The sequence below is a fragment of the Pogoniulus pusillus genome, chromosome 14 (genome assembly GCF_015220805.1).
Source record: "Pogoniulus pusillus isolate bPogPus1 chromosome 14, bPogPus1.pri, whole genome shotgun sequence".
Taxonomy (NCBI): Eukaryota; Metazoa; Chordata; class Aves; order Piciformes; family Lybiidae; genus Pogoniulus; species Pogoniulus pusillus.
Window position 1 is genome coordinate 25,200,344 of NC_087277.1, and position 12,511 is coordinate 25,212,854.

Consider the following 12,511-nt stretch of genomic DNA (forward strand, 5'->3'; position numbering starts at 1 on the left):
TCGCAACGCTGAGCCGCCCCCCGAGCCCCGCCGGGCCTCGCTGCTCCATTCTCCCTCAAGGAGCAGGCACTCCTAGGGTACGACACTCACCGCACTGCCTGGGAGGCTGTGAGGGCCGGCAGGGGTCCCGGCGGCGCGGTGGTTGGTCGGGGGTCCCTCCCCGGGCACAGCAGTAGGATGGGCCGGGCCGGGCCGCTCCGCTCCGCTCCAACCGTTTTCGCCTCTCGGGAGTCTCGTCCGCGGGCTGCGGCGAGCGCGGCGGCAAGGGCCGGTGCTGCAAGCCGCTCGGCCAGCAAGAGCCGCCTTCCTAGTGTCGGGCACCGGGGCCTGCCCGCCCTGCCCGGGAGTACCGGCCGAAACGGCAAGAAACAGGAGCGCAGACTGCCGCAGCGCTGCGAGGCCGGCGCCAGGGGAGAGCCTCTCCCGGAAGGGAGGTTTGTTTGCCAGCGGCTCCTGCTTTGTGCCTGGCAGGGAGAAGCAGAGCAAAGGCACAGCGCTCAAGGTCACCAGGACATCCTTCTCCCTTATCATGGGCGACCTTGATGTTTTAAGAGCCCCCAAGAGGCAGCGCGTCTATTTTTGTTGCTGTTAGAGAGCGCTGTGCATGCCCTGGGTAACGGACAGACTCATAAAGGAGGCTGGGAACATAGAATGAAGCATAGAGTCATTTTGGTTGGAAAAGACCTTGAAGTTTGTTGAGTTCAATCACTATCTATTTCTTATCAACTCTGGTGCTGAACCACATCCCTTAGCACCATATCTCTGCCTCTTTTAAACACCTCTAGGGATGCTGATCCGACCAGCTCCCTGGGGAGCCTGTTTGAGAACCCTTCCAGTGAAGAAGTTTTGTCTCATACCCACCCTACACCTCCCCTCATGCAACTTAAGGCCATTTTACCTCATCTTCTCACTTGTTACTAGGAAGAAGAGACTAACCCTCCACCTCACTCCAACCTCCTTTCAGAGAGCTGCAGTTGTAGTCTTCCCTCACCCAACGAACACATCCTGTGTGCAGGACAACCATGGCTATGTTGCTGCATAAATAGCATGATGCATTCTGGTTCAGATCCATGTCACCAAATCATCATTGGGTCACAGTATCACAGTATCACAGTATCATCAGGGTTGGAAGAGACCTCACAGATCATCAAGTCCAGCCCTTTACCACAGAGCTCAAGGCCAGACCATGGCACCAAGTGCCACGTCCAATCCTGCCTTGAACAGCTCCAGGGACGGCGACTCCACCACCTCCCCGGGCAGCCCATTCCAGTGTCCAATGACTCTCTCAGGGAAGAACTTTCTCCTCACCTCCAGCCTAAATTTCCCCTGGCGCAGCCTGAGGCTGTGTCCTCTCATTCTGGCGCTGACCACCTGAGAGAAGAGAGCAACCTCCTCCTGGCCACAACCACCCCTCAGGTAGTTGTAGACAGCAGTAAGGTCACCCCTGAGCCTCCTCTTCTCCAGGCTAACCAATCCCAGCTCCCTCAGCCTCTCCTCGTAGGGCTGTGCTCAAGGCCTCTCCCCAGCCTTGTTGCCCTTCTCTGGACACAAGTCCTGCTGGAGGACCTCCAGAAAAACACCACGGATGTTGAGTATGGATGTTTCCAAGTTGCTGCACCTGCTCTAGTGACTTGGTAGCCAATGCTGCCTCAGCAAGGTGTTGGAGTAGACTCCAGTTGGAACTGCTGATGTTTCTCATGACAGGGAGGTCTGAAACGTAAGAGCTGCTTCAGCTGCCTGGGTATAGACCCAAAGGTTGTCTGTAGTGGTAGAGGAAAGGAGAAAGTGAGAGAGGGAGGTTATCTCGTTAATGTAAATATTTTAATCTTTGTCTCCTAGATGAAAGATAAAAGCTCTGATCCTGAGTTCTCTCTGGAAATTCATTGTATTTGTTCCTATAGTGGGTACGCTAAGCTTTTGAACTGTGCCAGTGTCTGCTTTGACTCTCCATACCTGTTTGCTCTCTGCCTTGAACCTCTTCTCTTAGAATCATAGAATCACCAGGTTGAAAGAGACCTCCAAGATCATCCAGTCCAACCTATCACCCAGCCCTATCCAATCAACTAGACCATGGCACTAGGTGCCCCATCCAGTCTTTTCTTGAAGACCCCCAGGGACGGTGCCTCCACCACCTCCCTGGGCAGCCCATTCCAATGGGAAATCACTCTCTCTGTGAAGAACTTCCTCCTAACATCCAGCCTATACCTACCCTGGCACAACTTGAGACTGTGTCCTCTTGTTCTATTGCTGGTTGCCTATAGATCAGCACTGCAGACCTCAGAGTGCAACACTGGCCTAATTTCAATGGTGATATTTACTTTCTTTTACAGTGTGTTAGGTGATTAAAGTTTTGTCTCCACATACACAGAGGAGCTCAAGAGCATGGAGGCAGGTGGAGGAGCCCCAAAAAACAGATCAGAGAAAGTGACCCCCTACCCAGCCCTTCTCAGGGCACCCTCAGACCCATGGGGGGGCAAAAAATCCAACTTACAGATGTGCATGATGTAACAACATTCAGAGAGGCTGTTCTGCTTGGAGAATATAATCTTCAGCTTAGTAATCATAGAATGGTTTGGCTTGGAAGGGACATGAAAGATCATCCATTTCCAAATGCTTGGGCACAAAAAGAGAGTCTGTAGGGAGGGAAAGCAAGAATGGGCCATGTGGAAGGACTGATTACAAAGAAGTTGTCCGAGCAGCCAGGGATCAGGTTAGGACAGCAAAAGCTCAGACTGAGTTAAATTTGACTGGCAACAGAAAGAGGAGCAAGAATTTCTTCAGTGATCCAAAGAAAGCTAGGGAAGATGTGAGGCCTCTCTGGAAGGAAAATGGAGACCTGGTGTAGAGGGATATGGAGAAGGTTGAGGTACTCAATAACTGCTTTGCCTCAGGCTCCACCAGCAAGTCTCTAGCTGCACCACCCAAGCTCCAGCAGGCTGGGGTAGGGATTGAGAAAAGGAACATCCACCCACTGTAAGCAAAAATCAGGTTCAAGACCATCTTAAGATGTGGAAGGTGCACAAGTCCGCAAGATCCACCTGAAGGTGCTGAGGGCACTGGCAGATGAAGTTGCCAAACTGCTGTCCATCATACTTGAACACTCATGGCAGTCTGGTGAAGTCTGGAAAAGGGGAAATGTAACCCAATGCTCAAAAGTGGAAAAAACTCTCTATGCCAGAGCTGGAACTGTTCAGCCTGGAGAAGAGAAGGCTGTGGGGAGACCTTATATTGGCCCTCCAGTACCTGAAGCGGCCTACATGAAGGCTGGGGAGGGACTTTTTCACAAGGGCTTGTAGTAACAGGACAAGGGACAATGGCTTTGAGCTGGAAGAGGGGAGATTTAGCCTGGAGATTAGGAAGACATTCTTTGCAGTGAGGATGGTGAGACACTGCAACAGGTTGCCCAGGGAAGTCGTGGATGTCCCTTCCCTTGTTGTGTTCTGGGTGAGGCTGGACAGGACCCTAAGCAACGTGGTGTAGTGGAAGGTGTCCCAGACCATGGTGGGGAGTTGGGGAACTAGATGATCTTTAGGGTCTCTTCCAACCCAAACCATTGTATGATTCTATGCCTTAAAAAGCAACAAAGTATGTGGCAGCCCAGAAAGAACTATAAAATAGGTACAGCTTGATAAAAAGTAGACACAGAAAGAAACTTAAAAAGCAAAATGGTACAAGGCAGAGGAGTTAAAAATGCCCAGGCAGGACAGCAGAGATGAACCAGGCCACACATGAGAGAACATTCAACTCATCACAGGCAGGAAACCTTCACCACCCTAACACTTCTCTCTCTGTGTCTGCCCATTCCTATTCCATGGTACCAGCTGCCTGACTCTTGCCCACTCAGCAGAACACAGTGGAAGATATCACCATGCTCCTCAGCCCTGGGGCTTCCTGAAGACATGGAGACTCATGCACATAGTCTATGGAGACCCTAAGCCCACAGAACAGCAACAGCCACCTGAAAACTCTTGATAGCAATTACTCTGTACTCCTACCAGCACAGTAAAATTCCAGATTCAGATGTCAGTTGGAAATATGTTGCCACACAAACAGTTAAAGCATTTGGAGAGAGAGAATCCAAAATGTGCACTCAGAAAGGAAAAACCTTCCTATGGGTACTCATGTACACTCATCAACATGGAGGGTGAGGACTACTTAGGCAAGGTCCCAGTCTAAGGGGAGAGGATCTGACTGCCAGGCTGCTTGTGCATGGGAACCAACTCTCTCCAATGTCTCCCTAGCAGGACTTCATTTATAGCCTGCTGAGGGTGCACTGTGGTCAATTTCTTAATCTGGTGAAGGGCTGAGTCATTCAAGCAAGGTTGGATCTTCTGGGCCTGGAGGTGCCAATCAATGTCTGTGCAATGTCAAGCAGATCTTTACCAGTTCCCAGCAAGCCTTGGCCCTTTGTCTGGTGTCTGTCAGTCTTTCTGTGTTTATCAGGGTGGCTGTACCTGCCACAGCTCCCAGCACCAGATGCTGGCATCTGCTCTGTCAGAGAGGGCTCACAGGGATACTTGCTGCAGGAACTAATCAGCTTCCTTGGGAGGATGTGCCCAGGCATCCCCTTTGAAAGCTAGAGCCATTTCCACTGGGCCAGCTCATCCTTGGCCTTACTGGCTACATGTGGAGTGCTTAAGCCACAGCACATCAAAACCTACAGCACATCAAAACCCACAGCACATCAAAACCCACAGCACATCACTCCTGCACATTCCTACAGCCACCAGCTCTGCATGCAGCAGCTGCAAAGACACAGAGATAGAAGAAAATAAATATTCATTAATGCACAGAAGAACGACTGGTGGTGGTTTGGCTCCAAAGCTCAGTGCCCAAATGCAGCAGGACAGAGGGAGCAAAGGGAAGAGAAAAAACAGGAATGACACAGCGGCATAGGGAAGAGATGGGGGACTGCAAGCCAGAAAATAGGCTGCTATGAATGAGAGGGGAATGGGTAACAGGACAATGGTGCAGAGAGGAGAGTAGTCATATGAAACAAACAAAAAAACCCAGGGATAGATATGGAGGAATAAATGAGAGAGGTCCAGAGCAGAGGAGAGACATGGAAGGGACAAGCAGGATGGGAAGACAGACAAGACAAGGGGCATGGAAGAAAATTTTAAAGTGGTAGCAAAAAAGACACATAGGCAAGAACTAACAAATAGGGACAAGGAGATAGAGTTGTAGAAAGAAAATCTAAAAAGTGGCAGGATGCAGCAAAAAGGGGAAAGAATAATTAGTGACAAGGAGCTGGATGGTGAATTAGGAAATGTTGGAAGTGCCAGGATATCAGAATCTGAGATGAGATTTAAAAACTAGGTACACAGAGCTGCCCAGAGGAAGTCATGGAAATGAAATGTGAAGAGTGATGGGGTACAAGAAACACGTGCAGTGATTTTAAAAATAGGGATGGAGAATTAGAAAAAAAATCCAAAGCAATGGGACACAACAAATGCAAGCAAGAAGACAGCAAGCTTGAGGAAAGGAAACTGTGGTGGCTTGACCTTGGCTTACTGCTGAATACCCACCGAGGTGCTCTATCGCTCACCCTCCTTGGCAAAATGTGAAAGATACAACAAAAAGATTGCAGGCTGAGATAAGGACGAAGAGATCACTCACCAGTTATAGTCACTGGCAAAGCAGACTCAGCTTGGGCTAATCAGTGTAATGTACTGTCAATAAAAATCACATAGATTAGGATAGGGAGAAATAAGAACAAGTCTATATGATCTTAAGTGTATGAGAATAGCCTTGTGAGCGAAAGGGGCCTTAGACCTATCCAGACAGGTGTGGATGACCAAACACAGGCACACCTGTCTGGATAGGTCTAAGGCCCCTTTCGCTCACAAGACCTGGAGGTCTTCAAGAAAAGCCTGGATGAGGCACTTAGTGCCATGGTCTAGTTGATTGGATAGGGTGGTGTGATAGGTTGGACTGGATGATCTTGGAGGTCTCTTCCAACCTGGTTGATTCTATGATTCTATGATTATATGAATAAAGTCTCCTACTGAATAGAAGGTGGAGATGATTGTAGCACTGCTACATGTTGAAATGGTCTTAAAAGTATTGAATTTATAAATAATCGATACAATTCTCTCACAGAAGATCCATCACATATGCAGGATGAGTCATACTCCCTGAGTATGTAATACGTAGGGGGAATAACTGTATTAGGTAGGTGTGACTGTGAGTGCTCCTGTATAAAAAACTGCAAAAAACTTCACCTCAGGGCCCTTGGACTTTCAGGAGTGATCCAGCCAGGATGCCTTTAGTGCTAAATAAATGGAAATGCTGCTTCTTGTCTAAGAAGTTTTTTGATCCTGGCATCGAGGTCGAAAGTGTTGACAGGAGCCTCCTGCAGTGCGGTCTCTCCCTGGGGTCCCAGCTTCCTAAGAATGCATCTATCTGCTCTGGTGTGTAATCCTCAGCATGCTGCAGGAGGACAACCTGTGCCACTGTGCTCTTCACCACAGTCTGCTCCCGTGCCTGGAGCTGCTCCTCCTCTTTCTTCACTGATCTTGCTGTCTGCAGGGCTGTTTCACAACAATATTTTTGCTATCAAAGTTTCTGCATAGCATTTTCTAGCCCACAGAGGTGGCATCAGCATGCCCACAAGCTCAGCTTTCACTGAACTCCGATCTGCCTTGGAGCTCTCTGTGTCCAGCACAACAGACATGTAAAGAGCAAAATGGGCAATGGGACAGAGAGTAAAGAAATGAAAACATAAAGACATGGGACTGGAACAGAGGAATCTATGAAACAAAAAATATATCAAGAAGAGAGGCCAGAGAAAGAAGAATTTAAAAACAGGGACATGGAGCGACAGAGAGAGAAGCAGAGAGACAGAACTGTGAAGGTCAGATGAAAAGACATTCTAAAAATCGGGTAGAAAGGCAGATATATGGAGAGAGACAAAAAGCAGTAATTGGCTGCAGGACAGGCAGAGCACGGGAAAGAAGGGACAGCGAAGAGGCATGAAGTGCAGGGCTGCAGTACCGAGACAGAACCACTGGGCGGCAGCACCGAGCACTGCTGGAGAGATGGTACCTGACATACGGCACCGCCGGACAATGGGTGCTGCCCAGCAGCGCGCTGGGATGCTGCCCCTGCGCTGCCGGCCTGGCAGTTGAGGGAACTGTGCGGAGCCTGCGCACTGCTGCTTGCCAGCATGCCCCACAGCGTGCCAGAGCGTCACGAGTGGCACAGGGACAGCCAAGAGGCATTCGGGCGGTGTATTCCCGGCCCTCAGCAGACGAGCGCAGCGGCCTGGAGGTGCTGTCCTCCCAAACCGAGCCCACACGCAGGCATGCAGGCGCCCAGGCAGCTGGCTGCAGTGAGTGCTGGAGGCAGGCACTTGAGGGTGGCAGAGCCAGCGCCTGCGTTAGGTGTGAGCACATCAATGCTCTGCTTAGCCTAGAGGTTGAACTGAAGGGCGAAGCAGAAAGACTAAGGACTATAAGGGCATATGAAGGGGAGTTAGATGTGTGGCAGCAGGCTCTGCAGACCCCCCTAGCAGAGGGAGGTGACCCAAGAAGCAGGGGGGAATGGACACCTGCACAAGTGGCGTCACGGCAAGGCAGTGATGTCACAGTGCAGGGGCGTGGCAGCACGATGACGCAACAATGGGCGACTGCTCTATAAAAGGCACTGGCTGGGAGACCACTGCAGTGACCACAGCTGAGTGCCTCTGGAGCAAGAGGAGTCAGCACACGGTTGCACTTGGAGAAGAGCTCTTCTAAGGAGCCTTGGAGAAGCATCTCACTGCTGGTGTCCGGAAGGAAGCTGCAGCGATGAGCACGCCAGGAGAGAGGAGAGAGGTGAGCAGCAGGCCTATGGAGAAGGCTTGGCCACGTGGGACGTGCCTGCCCTTCCTTGGAACCAGCACACAGCAGCAGGCTTACTGAGCTGACACCTGAGCATCTCTTTCTTCCTAGGCTGGCTACAGAAGACAGCCCTTGGGGAAAGGAGCAAGTAGGCTGATGGACCCAAAGGAGTTCCTGGACCTCCCCCTCGGGGTCAAGATCTCTGTGCCACCCAACTCCAAGCCTGTCTTTGTCAGGACAAAGCTGGGGGAAAAGGTAAAGGAATTAGGAAAGGGGTAGAAATGCTCTCTTCTTTTACAGGGTCCCCATCATCCCCACCCTATAGAGAAGGTCCTTGTGGACACCTGCTCTCGAGCAGCAGCAGCTGCTGCTCTTCAGTCAGACAGGCCTGGGGAGCCCAGGCAAGCTCCTGGCTCCGTGGTGCCAAGAGAGAGGAGGACTTGCCCACAGCAGTGCCCCTGGCTGTCCAGAGCTGGGTGGGAGAAGATCTTGTGTTGGTATCAGCTCCTTCCACCCAAACTGCCTTGACCGTTCCACAGGGACAGCTCGGCACCCCCGGGCAGTCTCTGAAGCAGAGAGCTCTTTTCTCCGGCTGGGAAGTATGCTGGGATTAGTCCCTACTTGGGAGGCTTGGGAAGTGCAGCCTGTGTGCGAGAGAGAAGCTGGGCAGCACGTTCAGGCCCTGCTGCACTCTGCTGCCCCATTCATGCTCTGGCACATCTCTTACAGCTCCACCGGCCCTCTGGCTATTTCGACTTGGGCGATCCCTACTGTCGCCTGCTGCCCACCGAGTACAACAGCCTGCACGACCCATATCTGCGGGACTACCACAGCCGCAAAGACAACATGGAGAGGCTGAAAACCCTGGGACATGTCACCAGCAACGGCAAGGTAGGTTTGGAAGCTTGCAAGCGAGGTGCCCTGCACAGAGCGGGGGAGGCAGGGAGTGTGTGCGGAACAGCAGCTTCCCTGCCTCTGGGGTCGTGCTGTCCCGGGGAAGGCAGCCTGCACAGCTGGCTTGGCAGCACTTGGCTGATTTCTCCCCTCCTCTCTCCCTAGGTGACTTGCACTCTGACAGAGTTCAATCAGTACCGGCAGTATCTGACCACTCACAAGCTGGAGGCAGAGAAGGTGTCCAGGAGGGAAGAGGTAGGCAACAGTGAGAGTCCAAAGACACTGACAGGTGTCAGCAGCATGGTGCAAAGCACTGGGGCTTGACTTTTGCTGCACCGTGGTGGGTGGGTGGGGAGCAGAGGGGTGTCTGGGGAGGAAAGAAGCAAGAGGTGAGAGGTGTTCTGGTGGGTCTCGGCACACAGGGGCACAAGCACATGTCTAGCTAACTGTGAGCTCCAACTTGTGTCACTTCAGGAAAGGCTCGGTCAAGAAGCGGACAAAGGGAAGGATGCTGTCAAACTGCCGGCAGTGGTGGGCACTCCTTGCCTACCGCATCCACGGAAGCCAGCTTGCCCACCTCCAGCCAAGAGCACAAAGACCAAGGTGGTGCTGGAGCGAGACAGAGGAGCAAAATCAGCTTTGGAGCAGCCACCGGCTGGAGGACTCCCCCAAGTGGGAAAATCAGAGAGGGAGAGGTCAGGGCGGAGAGCAGATTCCTCCCAGACCTCCCGTGTGCAACGTGAGGCTCCTTCTCGGTTTGGAGGAGCCCCAGGAAGCGACTATTTGGAAATTCTGGGGCTTCCCAGGGACAACCTCAGCAAGAGGCAGCTGTGCCCATCCCAGACACCGTCCCCAGAGGAAAGCACTGCTGACATGCGGCGGCTGAGTCGTGCACTTGCCAAGGAGACCATCTCCCAAGTTCAGCAGCAGCATGCACAGCCGACTTGGGGTGCCAGAGACGCACCCCGTGATACTGGCGCGCCAGAGAGAGAAATGAAGGCGAAGGCGACAGCCTTAGCAAGCGCTCTGGCTGCCAGGACCACGGCAAGTCAGATCTCTGACACTGTGTTAGATCTGATCTGCCATGCTGCGCCCGCACTGTCCCCGGAGATGAGAGCTGTCCGAAGGCAAGCTGTGAGGCTGCCCCCACTCGGAGGTGGCAAGCAGAGCTGTGCCTCTGAGGACACTCTTCCCTTGACGCGCCCACGGGTTTCCAGACAGCCGGTCCCTCCAGCGAGCCCCAAGCCCCCCACCGAGGGAGGACGGCGCAGGCCTGTGCACCTAAGGCCTGCCTAAGGGCAGCAGCCGCAGCAGCCGCCTGACGAACTGCAGCGTCCGTCGTGGAGCCTGTGCGAGAGGTGTAGGAGGCTCTGCTCCACCTGCCGGGAAACACTTTGCACACAGTATCCAAGGACCGGATTGCTTGCATGGACCTGCCTCCAGCGAGGACAAAAGACTTGGGCTCTCTGCCAGCCTAAACCGTCTGGAGCTGTCGGGAGGGCTGCAGAGTGACACTGCATCATGGACCTCTTTTCTTATCCTATTACCAGTAAATAATAAAGGAATGTTGATAATAGTTCCGCAGCAGTCAGTACGAGTGCCACAAGCCCCAGATACATCCCAGATGTGGTAGCAGACTGAGGCCTCAAGCCAAAGGCTTTTCCACTTCCCGCCTGTAGTAGTCTCCTGTAGGGGCACCCCTGCCCTCAACCCTGCCCAGGGGGAGTTCTGTTGGGGTGGGGAAGAACACGAGAGCCTATGCGAGAGGTCTAGGAGGCTCTGCTCCACCTGCCGGGAAACAGACTTTGTACACAGTGTCCAAGGACCGGGTTGCTTGCATGGACCTGCCTCCAGCGAGGACAAAAGACTTGGGCTCTCCGCCAGCCAAAACACGCTCAGAGGACCAGGGAAGTCCAACTCGGTGCAATTGCAGCCCGAAGCACAGAGAGAGACCTCCCTGATGGCGTGAGTGGTGCGGAAGAGGAAATGCATGTTTGGAGCAGCCGGTGGAGTGAGGAGCCACCCAGGTGGGAAATGGGGGCAAGCTGCAAGAGCAGTTCCTTCACAGGCTGCCCCTGCGCCCCTTGCAGCTGCTCCGTTTGAACATGGCTCCGGCTGTAACGGCCAGCAGCGGACCGGGGCGAGCCTGCTCCGCGGAGAGGCCAGCAGCGGCCGGCTCCAGCACCGCGGCCGGCGCCTGCTTCCGCGCCACGGGAGCTTTCCGCACGTAATTCTTAGCACTCAGGTGAGCAGGGGACCTCCAAAAGCGAGGGCAACTAGAAAGGGGGAGAGGGGTCGCAAGTTTGGGAAGTGCAGCCTGTGTGTGAGAGAGAAGCTGGGAAGCATGTTGAGGCCCTGCTGCTCTCTCCTGCGCCATTCATATTCTGGCACATCTCTTACAGCTGTGCCAGCCTCCCAGCTATTTTGACCTAGGTGATCCCTGTGTTGCCTGCTTCACACAGAGTACGAGATCTTGCATGGTTTTTAGGAGGCAGGATCCAGCACCGGGGCCAGCTCCTGCTTCAGCGCCAGAGGAGCTTCCCGCACTTAATTCTTAGCACTCAGGTGAGCAGGGAGCCTCCAAAAGTGAGGGCTCCTGAAGAGGGGCAGAAGGGGCTGGAAGCTTGGAAAGTCCAGCCTGTGTGTGAGAGAGAAGCTGGGACGCATGTTGAGGCCCTGCTGCTCTCCCCTGCTCCATTCATATTCTGGCACATCTCTTACAGCTATTTTGACCTAGGAGATCCTTCTGTTGCCTGCTTCACACAGAGTAAATGATCCCACATGGTTTTTAGGAGGCCCATGGTTAGGTTCTGCCTGTGTCTGCAGCCACAATCAGAGTCAGGAGGCATCTCCCTTTTTCCCTCCCTGACCCACAACCCTCTGCCTCTGCTAATCCTTGGCTGCCCAGAAAACAGCTTTATTGTGGTAGAAATTTCTAACAGGCATGAGCAGAACCCACTGATGTCCTTAGTGAGGAACACCAAGAGATGAAGGGGCTCAGAGCCCAGGTCTCTGCATCCTCCAGCAGTGCCCCAGCTAGTGATGGCAGCATCACATGAGGTGATGTGTCCCTTGTATGTGTCCCTTCTCTCAGCAGGTGAAGTGGGTCCTATTTCCAACTTAGTTTACAATGTGTATGAATACCCAATCTCTGGAGACCTGTGCCAAGAGCACACGAATGAAATCAGTGCGGATCTCTCTTCTGCAGAGAGGCATGTGAGATGAAGGTAACTCCTTGGGTGCTCATTTTCAAACTTTCTGAGTGGCCACTTGTCAGTCTGACTGGCACAGGAGGACACCTGGCACTTGAAAATTCAGCAGCTTCATGAGACGCCAAAAATCAAAGGCCCTGCACAGCAGAGATATTGGAGGTATACCCATGACTGTGTGGGCAGAGATACTGAGCACACGAATTGAGGTGCGTCAAGAACAAAGGGGTTTTGTTCGTTTGGAGTTAGGAAACTTAGGGGAACAGACAGCATAACCTTCCACTAACCCAAACCAGAGCCAGCTTGCTGAGGTTCCAACCAGAAAAAGATGGGTGGAAAGCCAACATGTGTGGAGTTGTACACAGGTCTGGGTGCCCAGTGCTGTCAAATGAGGTTATGAAAGCTTTAGAACAGAAAATGGCTTGAAAGTTTATGAAGAGCAAGAACAACCTACATGAAATCTAGTACAAAGCAATTCAGGGCTCTGAATGCAAAGCATATCCTAATGTGCAATAATAAGATCCCAGCTACAAATGAAAAAGTCTGTCTGATCTTCATCTTCAAGGGTCCTTCCATAGTCATCTC

At 52.6% G+C, this 12,511-nt stretch overlaps 2 protein-coding genes across 2 annotated transcripts in view; one reads left to right on the top strand and one right to left on the bottom strand.

Moving 5' to 3' along the window:
* PKIA (cAMP-dependent protein kinase inhibitor alpha) overlaps positions 1 to 455 on the bottom strand; it is a 50,819-nt gene extending 50,364 nt beyond the window's left edge. Inside the window, exon 1 of the mRNA XM_064154627.1 lies at positions 91 to 455. The gene's annotated coding sequence lies outside the window, so the exon portion shown is untranslated. The remainder of the gene's footprint in view (positions 1 to 90) is intronic.
* A 6,713-nt stretch (positions 456 to 7,168) lies between these two features.
* Positions 7,169 to 10,258, top strand: FSIP2 (fibrous sheath interacting protein 2). The gene is made up of 5 exons (XM_064153943.1): positions 7,169 to 7,333; positions 7,935 to 8,078; positions 8,553 to 8,714; positions 8,883 to 8,972; positions 9,192 to 10,258. Exons 1-5 carry the CDS (start codon positions 7,169 to 7,171, stop codon positions 10,011 to 10,013), a joined length of 1,383 nt encoding a protein of 460 aa, XP_064010013.1. The 3' UTR covers positions 10,014 to 10,258.
* The last annotated feature ends 2,253 nt before the right edge of the window (positions 10,259 to 12,511 follow it).

Coding starts and splice junctions, on each gene's coding strand:
- FSIP2 (XM_064153943.1), top strand. CDS start 7,169: ATGCCCCACAGCGTGCCAGAGCGTCACGAGTGGCACAGGGACAGCCAA. Junction 8,079..8,552: donor GGACAAAGCTGGGGGAAAAG/GTAAAGGAATTA, acceptor CATCTCTTACAG/CTCCACCGGCCCTCTGGCTA. Junction 8,715..8,882: donor ATGTCACCAGCAACGGCAAG/GTAGGTTTGGAA, acceptor CTCTCTCCCTAG/GTGACTTGCACTCTGACAGA.